This window comes from Phyllostomus discolor, chromosome 11 (assembly GCF_004126475.2).
Source record: "Phyllostomus discolor isolate MPI-MPIP mPhyDis1 chromosome 11, mPhyDis1.pri.v3, whole genome shotgun sequence".
Lineage (NCBI taxonomy): Eukaryota > Metazoa > Chordata > Mammalia > Chiroptera > Phyllostomidae > Phyllostomus > Phyllostomus discolor.
The window spans coordinates 57,348,703-57,374,844 of record NC_040913.2 but is presented as its reverse complement, the minus strand read 5'-3'; the positions used below and the strand labels follow the sequence as shown (position 1 = coordinate 57,374,844).

The 26,142-nt window shown below is 35.7% G+C and overlaps 1 protein-coding gene across 5 annotated transcripts; it reads right to left on the bottom strand.

The window, feature by feature from the left end:
• On the bottom strand, positions 1–25,818 carry METTL21C (methyltransferase like 21C). Of its 5 annotated transcripts, none has more exons than XM_036011441.1 (5): positions 24,868–25,818; positions 17,194–17,273; positions 6,420–6,586; positions 5,584–5,701; positions 1–3,370 (listed from the first exon to the last, which is right to left on the bottom strand). In XM_036011441.1, exons 1-5 carry the CDS (start codon positions 24,978–24,980, stop codon positions 2,967–2,969), a joined length of 882 nt encoding a protein of 293 aa, XP_035867334.1. In that variant the 5' UTR covers positions 24,981–25,818; the 3' UTR covers positions 1–2,966. The 5 variants fall into 5 exon arrangements, with proteins under 5 accessions (XP_035867334.1, XP_035867335.1, XP_035867336.1 ...); XM_036011442.1 differs by lacking the exon at positions 24,868–25,818 and adding an exon at positions 18,256–18,676; XM_036011443.1 differs by lacking the exon at positions 24,868–25,818 and adding an exon at positions 18,080–18,213.
• Between the last annotated feature and the right edge of the window lie 324 nt (positions 25,819–26,142).

The following is a 26,142-nucleotide window of genomic DNA, read 5'->3' as shown; positions in this document are numbered from 1 at the left end:
AAATAGCTTAGTAGTGATAGTCAAACATTTTTAGGAGAGGAGCCATCCTTTTACTTGTTACTCCAAGATTCCTGCTGCTGCGCCTAAAACACTCTTAAAAACATTTGAAGGAGCTCTGAGGAATCTTGGACCTCTACTGACCAGTTCAAAAATCACTGTGGTAGCAAATACATATCTCAGAGTTAACAGGTACTAATACAACTTTTGGTAGGAGTGGGGGAAGAGAATCTTTAAAAATATCTGGGATAGAGATATGTCTGATTTCTTATTATTAGGCAACCTCAGGACTCAGTCCTTGCTTTTTTCTCTGTGTATTCACTCTTGCTCCCTGAATGAGCTTTACCATCTCTAAGTTTATGCCTGTGACGTTATGTCTAGGAGCTCTGATCAAACACTGAAGAGTCAGCCTTGACTCCTCTCTCCTCAAACTCATATTCAATACGGTAGGAAGTTCTATTGGCTCTAGTTTCCAAACACATCTAAAACTGACCATTTTCACCACTTCCAAGGCACATTCCCTGATAGAAACTGCCATCTTCTCTTGCTTAGAAAGTTGCCACAGCCTCATAACAGGTCTCTTTGACCTTGATCAGTACTCTCGAAACAACACTTGGAGTGGTCCTTACATGTAGTGATATGGTACACTTTTCTACTCCAAAGCATTCAGTAATTCCTTTGGAACCAGAGTAGAAGTCAAAGCTCTTCCAATGACCTTAAGGTGTGTAGTGGACACTGTGATGTGCTGCCCAGATCCCCTGCAGAATGACTTATTACCTCACTGCTGAGAGATGGCATGCAGCTGTCAACGTCTTCAGGATTTGTGTCCACTGAAACAAGTCACTTCACCCAAGGTCAAAGAGCCTTCTCAGGGCAGCCAGTGACTGAATGACATGGGGTTATCAAGGCCCAAATGTCTCAACCCAACCTGGGATACTTCTAAAAGACCACTCTAGATCCAGTACTCCATGTGGGGGGTAGGGTCAGCTTAGACTCTAGCTGTGCCTTTATTGCAGATTGACCTCTACTTTTGTCCTACTTGCTTCTGCTCCTTTGCACAGGTTTTGATTCCAACAGAAACCTCTAGCAAATGACCTGCACACAAAATTTTGCCTCAGTCTGCTTCCAGAGTATCCAGACTGCAGCAAAAATCCAATACAATCCAGCCCCTCTATAGTCTCCCTGGCTCACCCTGCTCCAAGCACACTGATTTTGAGTATTGACGTGCTCCTGCTTTATGGTGCTTGTATAGCTGATTCTTCTGCCTGGAACATACCTCTCCAGATATCTGTACTGCTACTTTTCTCACCAATTTCCAGCTTTGCTTAAATGTCACCTTCTAAATGGGCTACTCTTACCATCCAGTTAAAGCAGGAATAGGGAGAAAATTTAAAAAGGACCAGTTCTCATCATTTCATAATGTATTTAATTACCTTTCTAGATATTGATTTCATTTTGAAGAAACAACTTTACTCACTTAAAAAAAGTGAAAATTATTGTTTTAAATAAACAAAAGCAATACAGTGGTAAAGAACAGGCTCTGGACTCACACAATCCAGGGCCTGAGTGCCCCATCACTGCCACTCTGCAGCTGCATAGCCTGGACAAGTGACTTCACCCTCTCAGCCTCAGTTTCTTTGTCTATGAAGTAGGGATAATAATACTTATACTTCCTAGAAGGGTTGTGAGGATTAAATGTTTATGTTTGCAACAGGCTGTGAAAACTATAAAGTGCCACATAAATACTAGGAATTATTAAGAGATAGCCCTATGAACTGCACAGACCAAAAATTCCACTGGGAACATATTTGCATCCTGGCTTACAGATCAGAGTCCTAAGAAATAATTTTTTAGCTATACTCAACCCAAGTGGTCTGAGAACTTCCAGCAAAGCAGGAAGGGCTGGGTATAAGAGAGCAAGTATCCCCCAAGGGCACTGATAGCCTAGCAAACATTAGAGGGGACACTGAAGAGTAGTTACCAACAATACACTCTTGTTACATGGCAAAAAATTCTTATTTGCTCTCCTTGCACTGATTTTAATTACCTCAGACTTATTCTAATCTCTTAAGGCCTGTATGAAAAATCACATAGGATTTCAAATATCTAGATCTATATATGTTGATTAAAAGAGCTTTAATCTTCGAAAATAACCTTTGGTTATTTGAGATTAGAACCTAAACATTTTAACATGTATTCTCAACTCAAAGTTTTTATATTTCCATTTCTGTGATAAACAAATAATAACTGCATTTGGCTTAAAAATAAGACAATAACTCCTACAAAATCCCAACTGCTCTTATGTTTGCTCCCACTCCTTTGTCATTTACTAGAGTGAAATGTCTTTGCCTATAACCTCAAATCCACAAGCTTGATTGATTTCAGAGGTTGTGCTGGAGGCCCACCCTGCCAAGCAGAAATGATAGATTGCCTATAAGTTGGCAGTCTAACAAAAACCACAATAATCTAACATTTACCATTATATTATGTATTTGCCTTTTTGGACTTATTTGCAGATCCCAGTATAGTCCATTTTTTATTTCTAAGGACAGAATCATATGAGCTTATGTTCAAAATAATAAGAATATTTATTTTAGAGATGTCATTATTAAAAACCAGTATTATATAGTCACACATTAAAAGTAACAATAATTGTACTATGTATTAAAATGACCATAATAATAAATGGTGATATGGGGGGAGGGATAAGGAAAGCAGACATTTTCCTAACCAATAACCACATAGTATGGTTTTGCCATCCTCCAGACCCATATGCACTATCTCAGAAAACCCCTAACTGTGTTGTAACAAAAATGTGTGTGTGTGTGTGTGTGTGTGTGTGTGTGTTCCCTTTTGGGAAAGTCAATGCTATATCAGATTATCCATGGTCTTCTTTAAAGTCATAATCTACTAATATTGCCTTTGCTTTCCAAGTCTGCCTTTGCTTTCCAAGTCTGCCTTTGAGGATATCATGCACTCCTTCTATTTTTTTTCATAGCTTTATACAACTTAATATTCAGGCTAGGGAAACTAGAAATCTCCTCCAGGTCAAACAACTCCTTAAACCTATCTACAAATTTATTTTCTTTCTCTAATCTGAATTTCATAACCCAGAGGATGATGGTAGTTTCTTTGCACAGATGGTCAAAGGTAATGAGAAGTTCTTCCAGGAAAGGATGAGCATAGACAACATCAGCCGCCAGAATGTAGTCAAAATTGTTGGAAGACCTAGGGAAGTTCTTGTCTAAAGCTATGCCCCAGGAGAGTTCTTTAACCTGAGGCAAATGCTTGCATTTCATTTTGGTGTTTCGGGAAATATTATATTGCAGGTTCCCAAGTAATTCAGGTAAATCTGTGGCAGTCACATGTGCACCTGTGAAGCAAAGAGCAGTAGGAAAAGAACCCTCATGGGATAAAGTAAACAATCATGTTTCAAGCCAACATGCATTTTACAACTTTTCATAACTGCTAGTCTCAAGGAAAAGCCAGTCAGTACACACAGGGGAGAAATCCCTTTCAAAAGGGATACTAGGGAAGCTTGATGCCTTCTCTTTAAAAAAATCAGGTTTCCATGGTACTTTTGCACTGCATTGCATTTTTCTGTTTTCTTGTTTTGTTGTTGTTGCTGTCATTATTTTCCATTTTTCTACTACATGCTAGGGGAAAAATAATCAAGAGAAAGGGAAATGCTAAATATTTGGTAGTCACTGGAATAATCAGTAGTCATTGTTGAGAGATGACCAGGTTATTCCTTAAAAGAATTCTGAGCCCCACTCCTGTGAGACTAAACAAGAGTGTACAACATTGGACATCCTATCATTGACTAGGAAGTACTCAAGTATGAGAAGTGGTGGAAGGAAAAAAGACTTTCCAATGACATTACATTGAAAGTATCATGACACCCCTGTTTATACCCAAGTTTTCAGATTGACCCCATTTTAAGTGTGGGTCTTCAACTCAAAAAAAGTGTTTAAAACCTAGCTACAGCATGTATATAGTGTTCATGCAGCAAAAGATCACAGATCTTTGAACAGAATGCTCAGATGGAGAAGATATAAACTATTGCCAAGTTAAAAATGAATAGTGGTGGTCATTTTCAGGAGGAAATCGGAAGGTACAAAATTGTAGAAACCAATAACCAATAAAATTTGGCCCTTAAAGTAAATTTTGAGCAGGAGCAGAGCCTTAAAATAATTTGTAAATAAACCTAGGTTTGGTCAGTTCCACATCACTAGACAAGAACAGATTCAGGTAAGCAATGAAAAAGCAGAATTGGAAGAGAAGTCTAGCTTAGCTCATACCAATTTAGAACGTATTTCATAGCCACAATGGCAAGTTTCTCTGACCATTAATTGTATTTTGTGGGAAATGTTAAAATGGGAAGGGAAATAGGCACATCATTGGTAGAATCTTCAACTACAATGTGAGATATCATTTTCAATGAATCTTTTTATAATTCCAAGATAAGGTATACAACAGTACATAAAGTGAATGTAAAATATCTAACTATTAATATCTTTATGTCTAGAGTGCTGAACACCACCAGTTTTGGAATACTGACTAAAGAAAGCTTCCATCTTTTGATATTTGTGTCCAGATACACAAGCAGATTGAAAGGATAGTTTCTTTTTAATGAAACAAGTGACTTTCCAGATACAAATTCTGCTCCTAGGTAAGCTCCTAGGTAAGCTCCTTCACAAAATTGAATTATGACTTTAGAAAGAAATATCAAGACAAAGAAATTTGTGTGTGTGTGTGTGTGTGTGTGTGTGCATGCACATGTGTATGGAAGACTTCAATGGTCCTATATTTTCCAGTGTTTAGAAAGTTGTAAATTGTTAAATCTTGAATTCTTCTCGAGATTTTAGAGTGGTCAGGTGTGCACTTCTGAAGATCAAGGAAATCAAGATAGCTTTGGGTAGCACACATCAGAAAAGACAGCTAAATTAAGGCAATGAAAGCTATAGCAACAACAACAAAAAGACTGAACTGGAATAGGCTGAGGCATACATAAAGACCATCACACATCTAGTTGAAAAAGAAGATTCTGATGAGAGAATAAAAAATTGCAAAAGAAAAATGAAAATGAACTGAGAAAATAAATTCAAGGGCAAATAAAATTAGAAGCAGACATGATTTCTATGTGATTTCTAATACTCATTCTCTATTCTAACAGTGGCTTTTTCTAAAAGCATAGGACTTCAAAATCCAAAAGTAATATTTGGCTAAGTAGAAGTGTTAAAGTGAGCTAATATTTAAATAAAAAACATCAGAGTCAGCAGCAGTACACTCTATGTATACCTAGCATTTCATGCACTCCTCTAGCACTCAGGATACTTAACTGCACCTCCAAATTAGAATACATTTGTGACTTAGCACTCCATAAGAAGATTTAATACTTCACAGAAAATTCTGAAAGAAACCAGTAAGGTGACTTTAAAATTGGTAGTTTCTTGATGAAGCCCATTCAAACAATTAAAGAATTAAAAATAGGACCAGGTCATAGTGCACTGGATAGTAAAAGCAAATAATGATATTTGATCATTAAATTCTTCAAACCCCATTCAATCACAAATACTTACTTACCTAGTAAACTTGCCACAATGGAAACTAGCCCTGTTCCAGCTCCAATTTCAATCACATTTTTGTCAATCATATTGTACTGTTTTACATTTGTTTCCAGAAAATAGCATAGAACAAGGGCCTATGAAAGTTTAAAAAAAAAAGAAAAGACAAAATAGTGTTTGGCCAGTATTAACAGAATTACAATTAAACTCTATTAGATGAATATCCCACTAATGCTATGATATGTATGTGTGTGTATTTGTGTGTATATATACATATCACTACAGAAAATTATCAACAGAAGTATATCATCCAATGGCTCAACATTTAGGCTAGAAAAAGTCTTTGGGGTCTGTGGGGAGAAAAGAGACAACTAAAAATATGGAATTGAGTTGCTTAGGTTTACCTTTAAAGAAAGTAATTTCTAATAATAATCATTTCAAAGAAGTGTGTGGGATTGAAGCAGATAGTGGTGAGGGGTCTGCACCCTTTGTGGGACAATTAATAAAGGAAAATATTTTAGAATATTCTCCATGTTGACGCTGCTAAACATTTCATTATAATTGTTTAAATCAAATGGAGCCAGTTAAATGGGAAATGAAATATTCACTATTCTAAACTCTTATGGCCGCAAAATAACCCTCGAGGTATAAACAACATTTAAAAAAATTATCCTACAAGTCATAAATAGAATTAATTGTGGAAGCATTTTCCAAATTTTATGATTTCTAAGTTTTACTGTTTGAGGTAAAAAATTAGAACTATAGAAACTATTTAGTTTTTCCAAATAGTACAAAATAATGGACAAAACTGATTGAAAATAATTGAAATGTAGCAAATTTTGTATGAAATTATACCGATGGCCAAACAACAGCACCATAACAATCCATGGCTTCAGTTATTCGAATCTCATGACCAACAAAATGAAATTCCTCCCAGGAGGTGGCTGTGACTAGAGTTGGAATAAAACATCTTGCCATGATCTCTGCAACCACTTTCTTGTCATTATCATCTTCTCTGTCCCCTGAAAGGAAAAAAAAAAGGCAATTGTTATGGTTGTGTTAGTAAGACCATGAAAAAAGGAGAACCTGATGGAAAGGCAACATTTCTACTTATTCTAAGATATTTTTGAATATTCATTGACTTCAGGTGCAATGTACTAGTAAGGTAATTATTTGAAAATGACCAATAAGGTAAGCTAATGTTTCCATACATCAGGATGGCAACAGCTTCCCAATTTTCACTAAAGTTGAAATCACCACTGTCCATTTATGCAATGGTAGGTGAAACAAATGTTAATATAGTTTTTTAAAGGAATATATTTAAGGCAAGCCCATATGTTCATCTAGAACGAAAGAAATATTGATGATGGAATATAAAAACCCAACTATTCATATTGGCTGCATAATGTAATTTCAGTTATTTCAGTAACATATATCCTTTATGACTTGCCTTTATTCAGATAAAAAATATTTAATACCACCCAACAATATACTCTTATATTATTTTATTATTACTTATTTTTATGTTATTATTTTGGGAGCAACTCATGGCACCATAACATCCACAACACTGCATAAGGTTAATAAGCAACCTTAACCGTCAATTACTGAGCACTTGCTTCACATGTTAGACCATGTTAAATACAATGTGTATATTTTATATAACTTTTGCACAAACCTTGGAAGATATACATTATTATTTGTACTTTTACAGATAACAAAAGCAGGACTCAGAGAACTTTAAATTTGACCAAGCTCACACAGGTTGTAAATGAAGGAGCCAAAAAGGAACTCCTTTTTTGGTTGTTCCAAAGCTCCCACTCTAAATTACTAAAATCATGTAATTTAAAAATAACCTGCCTTGGACAGTATAGCACAGTTTGTTGGAGTGTCATCCCATAAACCAAAAGTTCAGAGGTTTTATTCCCAGTCAGGGCACATGGCTATGTTGTGGGTTGGGTCCTCAGTAGAAGCCAGTATCACAGGCAACCAGTCAATGTTTCTCTCTCTCTCTCTCTCTCTCTCTCTCTCTCTCTCTCTCTCTCTCTCTTTCTCTCTCTCCCGCTCCCTCTCTCTAAAAGCAAGGAAGAAAAAATGTTCTCAGGTGAGTATAAAAATTATAATAATAAAAAGAACCTAAAAGTACCAAAGAATTTAAAAATTAGTTATGGAGGAAGATATACATCTCCTCCTAAGCCATCATTTCCTTATTGGTAAAATAGGAAAGACAGAAAAAATACACATCAGAAAGTGTTAGGAGATTTAAATAAGATGATCTATGTAAAGTGCTTAGCACCTTGTCTTATTATATTGATCTCAATAAATTACTATTGCTGTTATTTGTATTATTATTATAGCTGTTATGATATTTTGGTTATGAAACTAAATGATAAAGCAAGATAACCATATAATCAAAAATATTAGATTGTGTGAGATTGGAGTGAAAATTCCATAGTCACTCATAGAAGTGGAGAGTAGAATGGAGGTTGCCAGGGTCTGGGAGGTGGGAGAAATGGGGAAATGTCAGTCAAAGGGTACCAAGTTTCAGTTATGCAAGATAAACAAGTTCTGGAGATCTAATATACAGCATGATAACAATATTTAAAAATTGTGTATTATATACTTTAAATTTACTATGAGAATAGAGCTTAAGTATTCTCACCACAAAAAAAAAAGAATATGTTAACTATATAAGGTGATGGACATGTTAATTAATTTGATTATGATGTTCATTTTGCAATGTGTGAAACAAGTTGTACATCTTAAATATATACAATTCCATTTATTTATTATACCTCAATAATGCTTGGGGGGAAATTCTATAGTTAAGTAAAGGAGGGGGAAATTATTGTGGCACTGTGGTAGTGCTTATTCAGGGATAGCTTCACAAAGGAAGTATGTTGAAGGTTTAACCTATCTAATGTATGATTTGCATTGATAGGGAAACTATTTATTCCTTACACCAACCCTTAAAATCTACTGATCCTTTAAGTCTTGTCTTTATTATTTGCCATTTTTCCCACATCAACACTAATGAATCCAGGCTCAATTCTCTTCAGAAGAAAAGGTAGAAAATAAAGACAACTTCAAGTACAAAACAGAGTGTTATGAAACCAAGAAAAGGAAAATATTTGTAATTCTTTAAAGAGAAAGAGGTCAGCAGAAAAGATTCATTTTAAAAACTTAAGCCAGGATATTTTTTTCTTTGGTTGTTTCATTTATTCTTTTAACAAAACTATGCATTGAAGGTGTGCTATTGTACCAACCAAGCACTCTGCAAAATAATGGGAAGGCAGCAGTTAGCCAGACAGACCTGGTCCCTGACCTTGGGAAAAGAAGAAATGCAGGCATAGCTCTCTGAATTTCAGTGATACACATGGTACCTCATGACATCCCCATAAAGAAACTCCAAATTGGATGCAAGTTAGATTTTCCACAACACCCCTTAAGTACTTGGCTTTGATGACCACCTAGATAAAACTTTCTAATAAATGGGTATTCACAGCTTTGCTCTGATTGATATTTTTGTTACTGGTTTGACTGATGATATTAAGAGCATGATCAAATATTCAAATGACATGAGTGTAATGGGGAATTATAATAGAAAACTAAACGTAAAACAAAATATCTTAATGGGCTATACCAATAGATTGACTTAATGTGAAATTTGAAAAAGACTAAAGTCTACATTCAGACTTAATTATTTGGAGCCACAAGCTCAATATGAGTCGAAAGTAAAATACAATTATCCAAAAAGGTAATATACCCAGGCTTTATTAAGAATATAATTTTAAACAAGAGAGGTAATGGCTCTTTTCTGTTTGAACGTGGTCAGATCACATTTGTAGTCCCATATACATTTTGGAAAGCCCCATTTGAGAGGGCCACTGAAAAATTGGAGCAACTGGGAGATGACAAATCTTGTCACTCAGACATATGAGCACAGTTTCAGGACATCAGCATTTTTATCACAAAGAAGAAACAATCTGAGGGACCAGAAGAGTTTTCACAAATTTGAAGGAGCAGTAAATGGAAGAGATAATTGTGTGTGTGTGTGTGTGTGTGTGTGTGTGTGTGGTTTGTACAGTTTGTGTTCCCAGAAAGCAGAATCTGAACCCAATGTGAAAAATTACAATAAAGCATATTTGTAACATTTTCCTAAAAAAAAATCACACCTTTTCAAAGATACAGTGGTTCATCCCAGAAGTTAGTAAGCAACTAGTCCCCATAAACTATCATACAGAAACCAGAAGACCATTCTTTCAAGATATTAAGGACACATCAGATTGATGTTTGGTCTTGCTGGACTGGGACCACTGTACAATTGAATTTCTATGATACTGTAAAATAACTGCATTCCATTATGTGGAGAAGTGCTACCACAGAGATATAATGTGCTAAGGAAATGTAGAAGAGAAAGTTTAAAAAAGCAGACAAAAGGAAGTCAGTAGTGGTGAAAGAAAGAGAGATATCAGACTTTGGAAGGGAAGTAAATGAACGGAAAGTAAGATTCATCAGCAGGCAGAAGAGATGTCTCCCAAATCACAGGCTAAGAATTTATTCATTTATTCATTCAACAACTATTCACTAAGTACTTACTAAATACTACACACTTTCTAGTGACTCAGAATTTAAAAAACTCAAGGATACATCCCCCATGCTGGTGAAGTTTACAGATGTGCAGAAAGAGGCATGCAAATGGACAATTACAATGCTATCTGAAAATTGTTAAAACAGAAGTGAAAGAAAGCACAATGAAACAGAAAAAAAGAGCCCTGTGTCAGCCTGTGAAATTCATAGATAATTTCCTGTCTTAAATTCTGTGATCCCTTAATAGAGTTCTGCTTAGGATCCATACAAAATCAAGTATTCCCCCAAAGACCTCCAACTTCACTACACACCACAGGACAGGCCAAATCTACCACCCCACTCTATTAGCACCACAAATACTCACTGATTCTTGGTAAAGATGCAGAGAACCCAGAGATGAAAAATTGATATTCTTCAACAAGATCCCCCTCTTCTAATATATTTCACTATCTGTCTCCTTAAACAACGGAATGTATTCACATTGGAAGAGCTCTAAGAACCGAATACAATTAGTAGTATGTTTTATTTGAACTTTAACTTTCATTTCATTATATTCACTTGCGTTACTAAGATGGGGTTGGGGGAAGGACAATGTTTGCTATGAAAGTTCTTTAGGGAAAAGCAGAGAACATTAATTGCTTCCTTGACCTTTAGCTGAATATGCCCTCCTGGGCCTCCTTGCAAGCTCCTTGTAAATGCAGCACTTCTTTGACAAGTCACCTAAAGTATCAGGGATTAATAGATGTTAGAGTACACTAAATCCCAGGAGCATCTCCTGAAGTTCCAATCTTTAATATAAAAACTTTACCAGTGAATATTTACTGCTACAAACTGACATCTCTGACTTTGCACTTTATTTCAAAGGTTAGTCAACCAGATTAGTGTTTTTGTTCCAAAAACTACAATGTAATACAAATAATTCCTGTTTTCTGACTGCTTTCTAAATAAAGAGCTAGTTATTTCTTTTTAGGAATGACCACATCTTTACCTTTATAAGGCTATGAAATTTGAAATATATATGTGAATATACTATTGTAAATGAAAATTACTTATACCCTAAAATAAAATACCTTCAGAGATTTCATGAAACAACAATAACCACTATTAATTGCATATTCATTCTAAAAGAGCACAATTCTATCCATTATATATGGTAATTCAAAGTTAGTTATCATCTACAATGACCACATATTATATAGAGAATATTATCATGTTGAACAAAATTTAATTGATGATATTTTATATCAATGTTCTTTTGCATTTAAATACTATATGAATACCACAGTCATTCCATAAGAAGTAACACTCATAAAAATTAGCATAATTTACACCAAGAAACCAAAATATACTAAACTTAGCTGCTTAAAATAATTTGTCTAGGTATGTGAGATACAAAAGCAAATATATACACACATGCAATTATTTCCACCTTAAAACTTTGACTGCTGTTTTTCAGTATTAACTTCTAAAGATTTTGAGGTAATCATTTTAATAGTAATTATTTGGTTAAGCCAAAAGACATCTTTGATATTAAGTTTTAACAATATCACCACCCATTTCAAGGTTGAGGACAAGAACCTCTGAACTGGAATCTAATAAAGAGAGCAGCAAGCCCTGGCTAGCGTAGCTCAGTGGATTGATCATGGGCTGTGAACCAAAGCATCCCAGGTTCAATTCCCAGTCAGGGCACATGCCTGGGTTGCAGGCCACGGCCCCCAGCAATTGCACATTGATGTCTCTCTCTCTCTCTCTTTCTCCCTCTCTTCCCTCTCTAAAAATAAATAAATAAAATCTTTAAAAAAATCACTTGAGAGTGACTGTGAGTGTGGAAGTTGGTTAAAGAAAAAACAAGGGCCTTTTAAAAATAAAAATAAAAAAAATAAAGAGAGCAGCAAAGAAAAAGAACCTGCACTATTCTAATGGTATCCCCAAAGTAGCCTTATTGTAGTAAAAGTGAGAAATCTACACTCCAAACATGGCATACCAAGAACATGCCCCTCAAAGTGCACAATGGTTATTTGCTAAATACGGGATTAGATCTTCAGCAGATTAATAAATAAGTAGATATTCTTTGGTTTTTAGTTATGATTTGAAGAGGAATTGCCTCAAAAAGTTAATAGTATTATCATACCATAAAATTTAATTTGCATTTAAAAAGAATAATTTTCCCATACACATTCTCCCTTATTACCTACCACTCAGGCTAGAGGACAAATATCTAAAAGCAGGTAATGTTACACAAAATGATAAATAGTAGCTTTTTCTATGAAAAGCAGAAAACTCCTGATATCTGTACCATTAGATAAAAGCTATCTACTATAATCTTAGAGTATTATTTTATTAATGAATTTAATATTGAAACATAAATATTAAAATATATTATAAATAAAACATAATCAAGACAGTATTATAATTTTGTTGCTATTTGAGTTTATCTACTTTAATACTTTTTGATATAAAAAAGTCTTAACACCATTACTGCTATTAAAATTTACCAGGTGCTCTTGTTCTCCTGAGAATTAATTATAAAGTGAAAATTAGCAAGATTCTGCCACATTATGATGGTGATTTTCTTAAGAGGAAAATTCAACAGAGAATTGACTTCCAAGGCTAAATTGCCAGAAGTCTTCAAATATAGAGGCTCTGTCTGTATTTTTCTCTTTTATACTTTTAAGGTCAATAACAACAATAATAAATGGAAGGGTCAGATCACAGAAATACACCAAAAAAATCTTACTAGCTATGACAAGTGAATTTGAACTTCCATTAGAGGGCTGCCATAAAAACCCGTCAGCAAAATTTTTATAAAATCCCTCAACTAAATGAAAGAGACTGTCATTCAGTTAAATCTTCTATTCAAAGATGAATGTCATTGCTTCTTAAGAAATATCTAGGTATTCAAAAGAAAAAAGATGTCAAAGATATTTTCAGATTAGTATCAAGTGGATCAAATATTACTATATTTAAGAAGAAAAAATTCTTCTTTTACTGAGACTCCTCAGGATGCAATTGGAAATAAATTTTAGTTGTACTCAAAATTTGCTGCCGGGATCACAGTGGGAAGAGACAAACAAACAAATGCCAGTGAAATGCAGTAAAGAAATATTTCTAAAGGGCTATGGTAAACATCACTGGTTGGTCAGATTAGAAGCATTCTCAAGGAGACATCTGAGCTAAGTTGGGGGGATGAGGAAGATGTCAGGCACATAAGGGAGGAAGCAAAGTCAAAGAAGAGAAAACATCCACCAAGCCTGGAAGAAGGCTGGGAGACCCATCAGATATCTAGGGAACTGGTGCACATTGGGGTGTTGTAGAAAATAAGCCTAAAGAAACAGGTTGAGATCAGATTTTCATTTGCAGACAAGGCTGACCTTTGTTCTATAAGTTGAGGAGGAGCCAGTAAAGATGTTAGAATAGGAAATAAGAAATAACATGATCAAATTTGATAATTAAAAACTTACCTTTGGCAACAGCAGCTGCTGAAGGGTAAATTAGAAGCTAATTAAAAGACTGATGCAAGAATCAAGACAAAAGATAAAAGAGTCTGAACTAAGGCAACAGCATTGGGTCTAGGAGCCAAGTATGAATTTGTGAGCTTTTATAGTTGTAGCAGATCTCCCCTAAGGGCAATAATTGACATGCAAACTTGACATTTAAACCTGACTTTTGAAGACATCTAGGACAGATTGTTATATTTATTTTTATTCAATATGTGGAAAATTTATTAGTCTTATTTAGCATATATAATATTTATTCAGGTTACTTTTAAAACGTAAACTGTGTTGATGAGTAATTCTCACTTTAGTAACTATATGTGCTATGTTACTCTAACTGGTATATTAAACATATTGCTTCAGACTGTAGTTTGGTATTTCTTAAATCAAACTACAGTAGAATTACTCAAATGAACTTTCTTCCTTGTATGTTAAGGAAATGTTGCTTCTAAAAGCTATTAATCCAACTCTATAAAGATTTATGGAGATTCTTGTAAAAGGTTTTCATGTGACATCACTAAGTAATATATTATACTTGGTCCTGAAAAGACTCAACTGACTGGTGACCAGAAAGACAAGATCATCACCAATGAGCAAATTTTAAGTCTAGCCAGTTATACTTAATTAATTAATTCACTAATTTATTGAGTAACCGGGCACTATGAATACAAAAATGAGCAGCATGTAAGTGTTATAATAGAGACTTAACTGATTAACTCAAATAGAAAGTTCCATGCCTCAGAGAACTCAAGAAAAAATGACCAGAGCCTTGATGATTATGAGTGTGTGAGTCAAACAAGAGAGGAAAATACATGCCATACATGGGAAACAACATTTGAAAAGCCCTCTGGCAAAAAGACTCTTCACCAATTTTTCAATTTGGAAAACTCTGAGAACTAGAAAGTACAATAAGTTGTGATAGTAGCATGAGAGAAAACATGTTATGACACACTAAGAAGTCGTGACTTTATCCTATAAAAATAATAAGACACTGAATAATTTTAAGCAGAAGGTGAATATGGCAAGATTTGAATTTTTTAAAAGATCATGCAGGCTATGGAGAGAACTAGAGAGGATAAAGAAAGGGAGCTAGCCCAGGGTGGGGGCAGCCAGTTAGAAGGCAGTTAAAATAATCAGGGGAAGAAATAATACAGACTTGCATCAAGGTTGATGCTGAAAACCGGTGGTGAGGGGTAGAAAACATATTATGAGGTAACATCAATGAGATTTCATGATGAAGGATGTGAGGAAAGGGGAAAGACTAGCATGATTCCAGGTTTCTAGATAGCCAGGGAAGTGACGTTGCCATTAGCTGAGATATAAAATATAGCCAAACAGGCAAATTAGCAAAGGAAAACTATCTTTAATGCATATTTAAAAATAGGTGGCATGAATTGCCAGCCACAGAGGTATTCCACTCAGATTTTAAAAACCTGCTATGGGGAACATAACCACCCAATAGTGCCCACTGCTCTCCGTTTCTCCCCTCAGAGGCCATGCTTCCCCCTAGGGCTGCCTACTAAAGAGAGCCCATTTCCCCTTCCATAAGGGCTCACTCCCTTAGTGAGCACCTTTTGCTCAGGAACTCCCCATCAGCCTTCCAGAAACTATCTCAGGACTGTGCTACAGTCTGAGGTTCTTCCTACCCTACCTGTTCTCTCTCTCCTTTTACAGGTATCAGACACGCATCATGGTCTGAAGGTTTCCCTGATTACTTCTATTCCTTCTTTATCCTCCATAAAGATTTCTCCCAATATGATTCTTGTATGTTTAATCACATTTTCACATCTCTTTTATGGAAGGAGCCAAACTGACAGTATGTAGGCATCAAAGGAGCACTTGAAAGTTACAAATTTAAGAGTTATTGTCCACAGGAATCACTGAGCCTTGGGTTAGGATGAACCTACTCCAAGGGTACAGATCCTAAGGAGCACACCGCTAGTTTATAACACATGTTAGCTACCCATGCTAACAACTGGAAAAGTTGTTTTTGGCAAAAGATAGACATCATAAGATATCTGGAATAGCTAACATGGATGAGGCTTTAAACAGTTTAATTTAGCATTAGAAACCATAGACAGGAATTTTTTGCATCCACCATAGTCCTAACTTTAATCTCTGCATTAATTAAGTGACATTTTGCAATTCTAGAATCTTCAGGCCAGTGTTGAAATAGAAGTACTGGGCTATGGGTTGGCTCCATCCTATCCTAGCACATGATACTAAGTATAAAAGAGGACAGGACAAGTCAATATCCTTTAGTACTTGAGAACTGAGTGTTCCTCTGGTTAGTGAGTCTTTCCAACAAAATGCCATCTGACTCTATCCCAATAACACACACTTAATCCCCTAAGCACGGTGCTGTGAACATGTTTTTAAAGCTTTAAATGGCCATATACATGATTATGGGATGTGATTATTCATGTTGTAAAATATTTTAATAGTAGTTCTGTCTTAACCTTACCTTGAAGTTCTTTTGTTTCCTTTGTAATTTGCCAAATTATCATACACACAGTTGATACCAAGCACTGTTGATAGTGATGTAATTGTATTCATAAACAACACAGATATTGCTGCTTCATTCAAATAATATAAAGAACTAAATAGCTGGATTCTCTAAGCGATCACAACTTTAAATGTTTAGATTTACAAAAATCACTACAGTTAAATCATTCGTGGTTAAGCCACACAGGTTGCCAACAACTGGGCAAACACCCAGCTCTCGTGGCCTGAAGATAATCTCACCTAGGTAGAGGCCACCTGGTAGGCCTTAAGAAAGGAAAAATAGGACTACACTTCTTAGTGAACACTCACACTGTGTGGATACAGGAGAGAGAGAGAAAGAAGCCAAAGTAATTAAATTTATACTACAAAAACATGGTAATAATTCTTTTAGTCCATGTTGAGTATATGTCTATACTTTTTATATCAAAATAATGGGGAAAGTTATATTACATAATCCGGACAAAGACACACTATTTAAGATAACATAGAAATGGCGTGTCCATTTAAATAACTACGCTGGTAGTAGAATTTAAACTTAAATTCTCCTGTCACCAAGAGGTCAAATTAAATGATGTATTTGCCTCTAAATGATAAATCAGAGGGACCATAAACAAAAGCTAGAAATGTATTTATAATCTAAAATCATTTTTCATCCAAGTGTTAGTAAAAACATGTAGTTTTATGTAAGACTTCTTATCTCTCTTATAATCTTCTTATCTGAAATGAAATATCTCAGAGATTACAATTATGTGTATAGCACTTCAGAAAAAAATATTCCACTTTTGCAGATTAAAAAGTAAATACTTCGCAAGTCTATGTATTTAATTTATTTTCTTCAAAATTACCTCTAACATATTACCTCTAAATATTACTAGAGATATTTACAGGATGTAAACACAAGCCAAGATATAATATGCAATTGATAAAAGTCCTAGCTCCATTTAAGACATTAATAAACATTGAAAAGGCAAGTTTTTACATTCTGTTGTTTGTCATCTTCTAATTGGTCAAATTACATAAAGAAATATAAAATTATTTACCTTTTTGAGCTTCTGGATCCATTAAGTGATGAATTAATGGATGACTATATAATGATGTTTTCTTGATAATTTCTTGAAAACTAGGCAAATAATACATTAAAATTTCAAATGGTAGCAATTAATTAAAAATGTGTTGAATGCTTTTATATTTACCTAAAAATTTTTAACTTATAAAACAGCAGGGAAACTATATTAACATCATACTTTAAGAAATACCATGGGAACACTAGTACAAATCAAAATTTGAACAAAGCCTTCAAAGTCAGAAATTTTAGAAGCTACTAGAGAAAAAACACATTCTTCACCAGAGACTATCTCAGCTATCACAAAGAAAGACATCTTTACATTGGCTAGTTATACAGCAATCCTAAAAGAGGATTAAAAATGTTTTAATCCTCTTAAAACATTGGGAGACAGTGGGTTTTATTCAGTGTAGTAAAAACCATAGTATTAATTAAAAATAAAACTTTCTACATAGCAATAAATTCAAACTTCACATTGTTCCCATCAATATGTCATTAGCACATACCCAATGTCATGTAGCCCAACTGCCAAATGGGCTTTTGGGTAGCTTCTACTTTAAAAAATCCATACCATCTCAGCAAACATATTTAAAACTGAATAAAAGCATCATGCCTCTCAAGTAGAGCATATCATGTGCATAAACTTAAATGAGCTATTATTCCAAGCAACAACATGATGTCTTACATCTCAGTTTGAAGTCATATAATAATCACTGTACTACCATGGATTTATATAGCACTCCTTTTTTGCAAGGATCCCAAAACATTTTTCAGAGCTACCACATTTTTCTTTATAGTAAGTTAGAAGACAAATTACTTCCCCTCCTGTTTACAAACAAGGAAAACCAAAGATTAAATTACACCTTTGAGGTCACATGACTAAACAATAGCAAAAGCGGTCATACCTTTTGTTTCCAAATTCAGTTTCTCTTCCATTAAGGAGAGCAGTCTTTATTACGTATGTGAAAATTGATAGTTTCACATATATAATATGTAAAAATTAAAGGTGCAATTTATTAAATGTTAAATCTGGACATACCGAAACCAGTTAGCTGAATTTCAGGAAGGTTAAAAAAATATCATCCACAACTTTTGTGTTGCTGATGAGACCTCTGATGGTGCCTGAAAGGCCAGCACCAGAGCATGCAGTTTGCTACTGTACACACTGGCAACAAGTCCTTGCAGAAGGGATTAGGATCGCGACAGCTGCAGCTCAGAGCCTCCAGTTATACAGCAATGAGAGTAGAATGCCTGTGAACAAGGGATCTGAAGAACAGTAGGAATATTCCATATGAGTGTCTCATGAACACAGCTAGGGTTAATAGGTGAGTATCAACCACTCTTGCAAGTGACTGGAGATTATTTGGGTGAAGTGACTGATTTTTATAGTTTTGATGCCAAGAGTTATTTAAGACTCTTTAGTTATGACGTTCTGAGAGACGCAGGCCATGTATTTTTCATGTCACCTGCCTGGGTGTAAGCATCATTTTTAGATTCAGACAACCACACCAGAATGTTTTTGAATATGCAAAGTTGGGCTCTGGATACAGGAATCATATTACCAAAATTCCTTCCTACTCAGAATAAGAAGACTGAGGGTTATGTCCACCTGTTCACCTGTACATGTGCATGCAGAGGAACATCTAAGAGTAGATATAAATGTCCCTATTCACTGCAAATATCTTTTTTTCTCTTCTGGATGGGTGACCATCTTTTTATTGTTATTATTATTATTGTTGTTGTTGTTGTTGTTATTATTATATTTTATTAATTATGCTGTTACAGTTGTCCCACTTTCCCCCCTTGTCGTTCCCGCCCACCAACCCCACACTCCCTTAGACAATCTCCACATCATCATTCATGTCTGTGGATCACATGTGTAAGTTCTTTGGTTACTCCATTTCCTACAGTGTACTTTAAATCACCATGGCTATTTTGTGACTACCAATTTGTACCTCTTAATCCCCTCACCAATACCCCCAAATGCTCCTCCCATATGGCAACCATCAAAATGCTCTCCGTATCCATGATTCTGTCTCTGTTCTTTTTCTTTGCTTAGTTTGGTTTTTAGATTCAATTGTTGATAGATTTGTATTTGTTGCTATTTTATTATTCATAGTTTTCATCTTCTTTTTCTTAGATAAGCCCCTTTAACATTTTATAAAATAAGGGCTTGGTGATGATGAACTTTTTTAGTTTTCTCTTATCTGGGAAGCTCTTTATTGTCCTTCCATTCTAAATGATAGCTTTGCAGGGCAATCTTTTGCTATAGGTCCCTGCTTCTCATGACTGAATATTACTTGCCAATCCCTTCTAACTTGCAAAGTTCTTTCAGGTGACAGTCTTATGGGAACTCCCCTATAGGTAACTAACTGCTTTTCTCTTGCTGCTTTTAAGATTCTTTCTTTATCTTTAACCTTTGGCATTTTAATTATGATGTGTCTTGGTGTGGGCCTTTTTGAGTCCATTTTGTTTGGGACTCTCTGAGCTTCCTGGATTTGCACATCTATTTCCTTAACCAAATTAGGGAAGTTTTCTTTCGTAATTTCTTCAAATATATTTCCAATTTTATGCTCTTTCTCTTTTCATTCTAGCCCCTCTATGATGTGAATGTTGGTACACTTGAAGTTGTCCCAGAGGCTCCTTACACTATCTTTTTTTTTTATTCTCTTTTTCTTCCTGTTGTTCTGAATGGGCTTTTTTGTTGTTGTTGTTTCCTTAACAACAACGATATGTTTCCATATCATTGTATTGATTCTAAGTTTCATCCACTCTAACTGCTGATCTCCTGTAAATTGTTCTTTATTTCAATTAGTGAACCCTTCCTTTCTGACCAGATCTTTTTTATGGTGTTGAGGTCCTCACTCAGTTCCCTGAGAATCCTTATAACCAGTATTTGGAATTCTGCATGTGATATATTGCTTATCTTCTCTTTGTTTAATCCTTTTTCTGGAGTTTTGATCTATTATTTCATTTGGGCCACATTTGTCTCCTCATTTTAGCAGTCTCTCTATGTTTGTTTCTATGTATTAAGTAGAGCTGCTGACTCCTTGTCTTAGTATCATGGACTAATATGGTAGGGGTCCTCTAGGGTTGAGTAGCACAGCCTCCCGTATCACTCAAGCTGAGTACTCAAGGTGCACCCTTCTGTGGGCTGAGTACACCCTCCACTTGTAGTTCAGCCTTGACTGCTGTTGGCAGGTCAATGGGATGGATTTACCCAGGCCAGTCAGTTGCAAGGACTGACTGTGACCACTGATCACCAACCTCCACCCTCTGTGGAAGATTAGCTGTGTAGGAGCAGGGAGGTGGTGCTCCAACATAGGCTATAGCTACCACTGGGTATGCAGGCTCTGGGCTTTCCCAGGTGCTACAGGCCAGGGACAGCTACCACCTATGTTCTGCCTGGGGCCACCCAGCCTGAGCAACAAAGCAACCTGCAGATGCCTCCTACTTGTGCTGGGCTTGGAGGTTTCCAGGCAAGCCAAACTATGATTCAAAGCTGGCTGCTGCTTGTTCCGAGCCTGAAGCTGCTTAGCCAGAGATATGGGTGCTGGCTCTCACTGCACATGTTTTTAAAATTACATTTATCAGGGTAACATTGGTTACTAATATAATTTTCAGGCATACACTATAATTCAACATCTGTGCCCTCTATTGCATGCTTGCCACCTGAAGTTGTTTCCTTTTGTTACCATATATTTGACCCCCCTTACCCACTTCACCCTCCTCTTATCCTCTTTCCTCTCTGTTAACCACTATTCTGTTCTGTATTTTTTATTTTGTTAATTCATTTGTTACTTTTTGTTTTTATATTCGAGTGAAATCCTGCTTTTGTCCTTTTCCATTTATTTCATCATATGCTAGTTCTATTCTTAATAAAAATATCCTTAACAGTACATGATTATAGGTAACAAAATCAAGCAATGTTGTAAGGTTATTCACTTAGGATTGTGAATACAGCAGCTACTATGGAATACTTCACATGCCATAATGTATACAAAGTTGAATTGAGGTCTCATTAATATATTGGATGGGACTAGTGGTCTGGGAGTCCAACTTTGGTTATCCCTGTCAATAATCAGCTTGTGGATTGAGGCATTTATTTAGAGTGTTTCATGGCTTCCTCATCTATAAAACAGGGTTATAAAAGGCATACAATATATATCTGTGGGATGCATATGGTATGTAAAAAACAGTCTGGAAACTGCAAAATCCTGAACAATTAAAACTTATTCCTAGACAGTTAATTCTGGGCAGAGGACACTCTTTTTGGTCCTTTTAAAACAAGAATGAAGACTCAATTGGTGAATAAAAATCATCTGTCTTTCTCAAAGAGGTATTTAAAAGATCATGAAACCTCACTGCTGGATTTCTTTCTTTTATAGAAAATTACACATAATTTTAATATGTGATAAAAAAGATCACTAATAAGTGCTAAAAAAGAATATACAATAAATGATGCTATGATAAATTTGTATATCTCATAAATTTCGATTGGATAAGCTATATGCAAAAACTGAGTTGTACAATGCCTAGAGGAAAATATTAAAGAATATAAAACTGAAACTCAGAGACAAGACAATAGTGTATGGTGGTTACCAGAAGGAAGTGGTGGGGGATGGTGGTTAAGGGGAGCCAAATATTTGGTGACGGAAGATGACTTGTCTTTGGGTGGTGGACACACAATGCAATATATAGATCATGCATCATAGAAATGTACACTTGTAACCTATATGACCCTATTAACCAACAGCACACCAATAAATTCAATTTAAAAAGAAAAATGTATATAAAGAATTACATGTAAAAAGATACATTAGAAAAAAGTCGTAAGTCATCTTCAAAGTCATGACTTTTTAAAAACTCAAAAATTTTTATTGTGGCAAAATATACATAATTTTAAAACTTCACAATTTTAACCATTTAAGTGTACAACTCAGTGGAATTCAGTATGTTCATGTTATGTTCACCAACATTTTCAGAACTTTTTCATCATACCAAACAAAAACTCTACCCAACAGGGAATAACAACCCTCCTTTCTCCTCTCTCCCCCAACCCTGGTATAACCTCCATTTTACTTTTTGTTTCTATGAACTTATCTGTTCTCTACCTTATATATATGGAATTATATTTGTCCTTATGTGCCTGGCTCATTTCACCTAGCATAGTGATATCAAGGATAATCCATATCGTATTAGCCCATGTCAGGATTTCACTTTATGGAAGAATAATATTATTCATTTGTATGTGCGTATCATTTTTTGTTTATCTATTCATCTGTTGATGGACACTTGGTTTACCTTTAATTACTGTGAATAATGCTGCTATGAACATTGGTGTATACTCATTGCTGGATTTCTTAAGAGACAGAGTCTCTAAATCAATCATCTAAACCAGCAATTTTCAACCTTTTTCATCCTGTGGCATACATAAATCAATTAAAAAATTTTGCAGCTTACCAAAAAATATATTTTTGCCAATCTGACAAAAAATAGGTATAACTTTCATTCATTCTCAACAGGCAGCTATAGTTGTATTGGCTGTTGTCATTTTTTATTTGAAAATCTAAAAGAAAAAAGGCCAGCGTCCCTACTCAAGTATTGCATGTTTTAAAAATTCTGGTGGCACACTGGTTGAAAATCAGTAATCTAAACTGACATGACGACAATGATAATTTCAATTATATTGTACTATTTAAAAAGTACAGACACTTCTGCCTCAAGTTTTATGTAGTTTATAACTCTGCTTATACTGAGAATTAGAAAAGTAGATTTTAAACATAGGTGCAGGCATGAGCACACACTCAGGGCACGAGAGCTGCTGAGAAAGACATAAATTCCATACTTTTGCTGATTATTGGTGTAAAGAGGCTGAGAAGTCAAAGACAGGACAACATGAAAGGATGCCAACTGGGAAGACAAAAGAATAGTGTTTGCAGCTGGCAAGGCAGCCAGGAATTGGGAGCTCCAAGATCCCAGAGACAGAAATATAAGCCTGACATGTCACTCAAGATATTTGCTCAGTAAGATGCTTAGGAAAAAATGCTAAGTTTCCAAACATAAAATAGGTAAAAGTAAAGCTCGAAAGAAGAGAAACACTTGGCTGTCAGTTGGTACCCCTCAAAACTACTTTTTGGAAAACGGGGCTGGGGGACTACAAGATGGAGTCTTACAAAGACTGCTAACCAGGCTTGAATTCACTCAGTGCTGATCAGTGTTCTCCTGGGCTGCCTGCCAGAATACCTTCTTGAATCTTCTCAAGTGGAAAATCCAGAATATCTATAAGTTTTAATATACAATGTCCAGCATTTTGTCAAAATCGACTAGTCATACCAAGACAGAGATAATAGAAACCAACAGGTAAATCAGATATTGGAATTAACACAGACTTCAAAGTAATTGTGATTACCCTGACTAGTGTGGCTCAGTTGGTTGGGCATCGTCCTGTGAACTGAAGGGTTGTGAGTTGATTCCCTGTCAGGAAACATGCCTGAGTTGTGGATTCAGTCCCCAGTTGCGGCACATATGATAGGCAACCAATCCATGTTTCTCTCTTTCTCACCCCCCTCCCCTCTCTCTCTAAAAAATATATATATATTTTTAAACTAATGGTGATTAAAATGTCCAAAATTTAATAACAAGAATTATACCAGACAACTAGAATCTGTAAAAATGAGTCAAATATAATGAAATTAAGTGCTCAACCGATGAGCTCTTTAACAGCAAATGTAGAGATAGCTACAGAAAATATTGAGCTGAAAGATAATTTTATAAAAACAGTATACAATAATCAGTATCCTAAATAAGTTATACCTATTTGCTTTGAGTGAGAATAAATTTGCTTTGGTACTGTTTATTTTAAACAGGCAATTTATTTTAGAGGTAAAACAGAACCTTGAATTTCAAGTTAGAAGATTTAGGTTTAGGCCACATCTTCCTACTAGATACATGAATTTGGTAAAAGTGGTTAACATCTCTAAACTAATTTCTTCCCTTGTAAAAAAAACATATCTTGGTTACAGGGTTAAAAGAAAATAAGGATATATTATCAAACTCTTCTATAGATACTGTACATATGGCATAAGGTGTCAGGATGGGTGGGGTAGGACAAAAGGGCAGCTGGACTACAATCAATCATTGCGGCTGGACTATAACCAATCAGTGGCTGGACTACAATCAAGATGGCGGCTGAACTATAACCCGGAAGAGATGGCTGATGTCAGACCAGGAATCACCAATGATATGCTGCTGCTTTGTTCACAAAGAACCAATCCTCAGCTCCCACAGAAAGCCAACCCAAAAGAAAACCCCACCATTTTTCCCTGCTGGGCATGGAATTTTCTTGGCCCTCCTGCTGTGCAGACAGAGAAAACCTCACCCAGGAGCATGCAAATCCCAATAAAAAGCTTTATACTGCCTTTTATGGCTGATTAGCATTTATTTCTTAGGTGGAGCCTAAAAAAATCCTTTCATAAGGTACTAACAGTCCTGTATACTGGTTTTCCCCTCTTCCTGGGTACATGGCCACGTAGAAATAACATTTTTTAGTATTTCTAGTGTATTCTGAAGACTATGCTCATTTCAAGTTAACAGAATGGGAGCAAAAGTGATTTTTCTAGTCACCTTTAACATAAGACATTCTGTTTACCCTGGACTTTGGTTCTTTCCTCTTCCAGCATGTAGGAATGCAGATGTAACAGTGACCCAGTATAGACCACTTAAGCAAGACAGCTGCTTAAGTAATGGCTGAACCTCAGACATGACTGACTCATGGTACCTGCCTGCATTACCAGATGGACCAATCTGACCACTAGTCAGATGGACCAGACTGTTCAGTAAGAGATAAATAATGTTCCAGGTTATTCAGACCACTGTATATGAACATTTTGCTCTTACAGCAATTTAGCCTTCATTCCAGCTATTACAGCAAAAAACAAATGTAAATTACTAATCAAAGGCAACAAAATTAATTTCTTTAGCAAAACTACTGTTATCCTGTAACACATATGCAGAAAACTCAATTATAAGTAGTTTTGAGAATAACATAAAAGTTAATTTTCCTCTCACCCCCTAGTGTTCTGCTTCAAATACCTCCAGAGAAAAGAAGCATTAAGAAAAGATTTGAGTTTATTTACATGGAAGTTACTGTTGACATTAGGAAGCTGCTAGAGAAGACTGACAGAAGCAGAAGACATTTCAAATCAGAAAGAAAGAAATAATGAACAAGGAGAAACTGCAGTTGTAGTCCTAATATTTGGGGAGTTGGGCTGAAAAGTAAATACAAACAAGAGCCTATAAAAGGATCCAGGAGTCACTTAATCCAGTCAACAATCCAGATTGTTGAAAAGTACTTATTTGTATTTGGTTTTCACTGGCAAAAATTTTCAACCAGTATTTGAAGACTGAGGGAAGGAAATCAAAGTGGAAATACCAAAATGCCAAAAAGACACAAATGGGAAGAAAGAACCCAAAGACCAAAGAACCCAAGCTCAAAGTAATTGGTAGTGAAATAGTGTGCAGCCAAGGCGGGGAGGGGCAAATAGGGATTTGGAATGGGGTCCAGAACTCAAGGTGTCCCGGAAATATTAGGAAGATATATAGGATGTCCCCACCCCCACCCCACCACAGGTGTGAGTTAGGGGAAGGGACACATGGAGCAGGAACATGCAGAGCTGTTTTGTACAGCAGCAGCTTTGCAGCTAACCTCTGGCATGGTCATTTAACACATCTATAACACTTAACTGGTTGCATAGATATGTTAAATCGCCGTGGCCATGCTCTGAGACAGAGGGATGGAAGGGACTTCCACCCAAGGGTTAACTAGAGGGCAGGTCCCCTTGGCTACAGTGCTTGCATGAGAGCTTGGAGAAGATTGGCTCCATGACATAGAACCACACCTGCCCAGACTCACAATGGCAGCCCA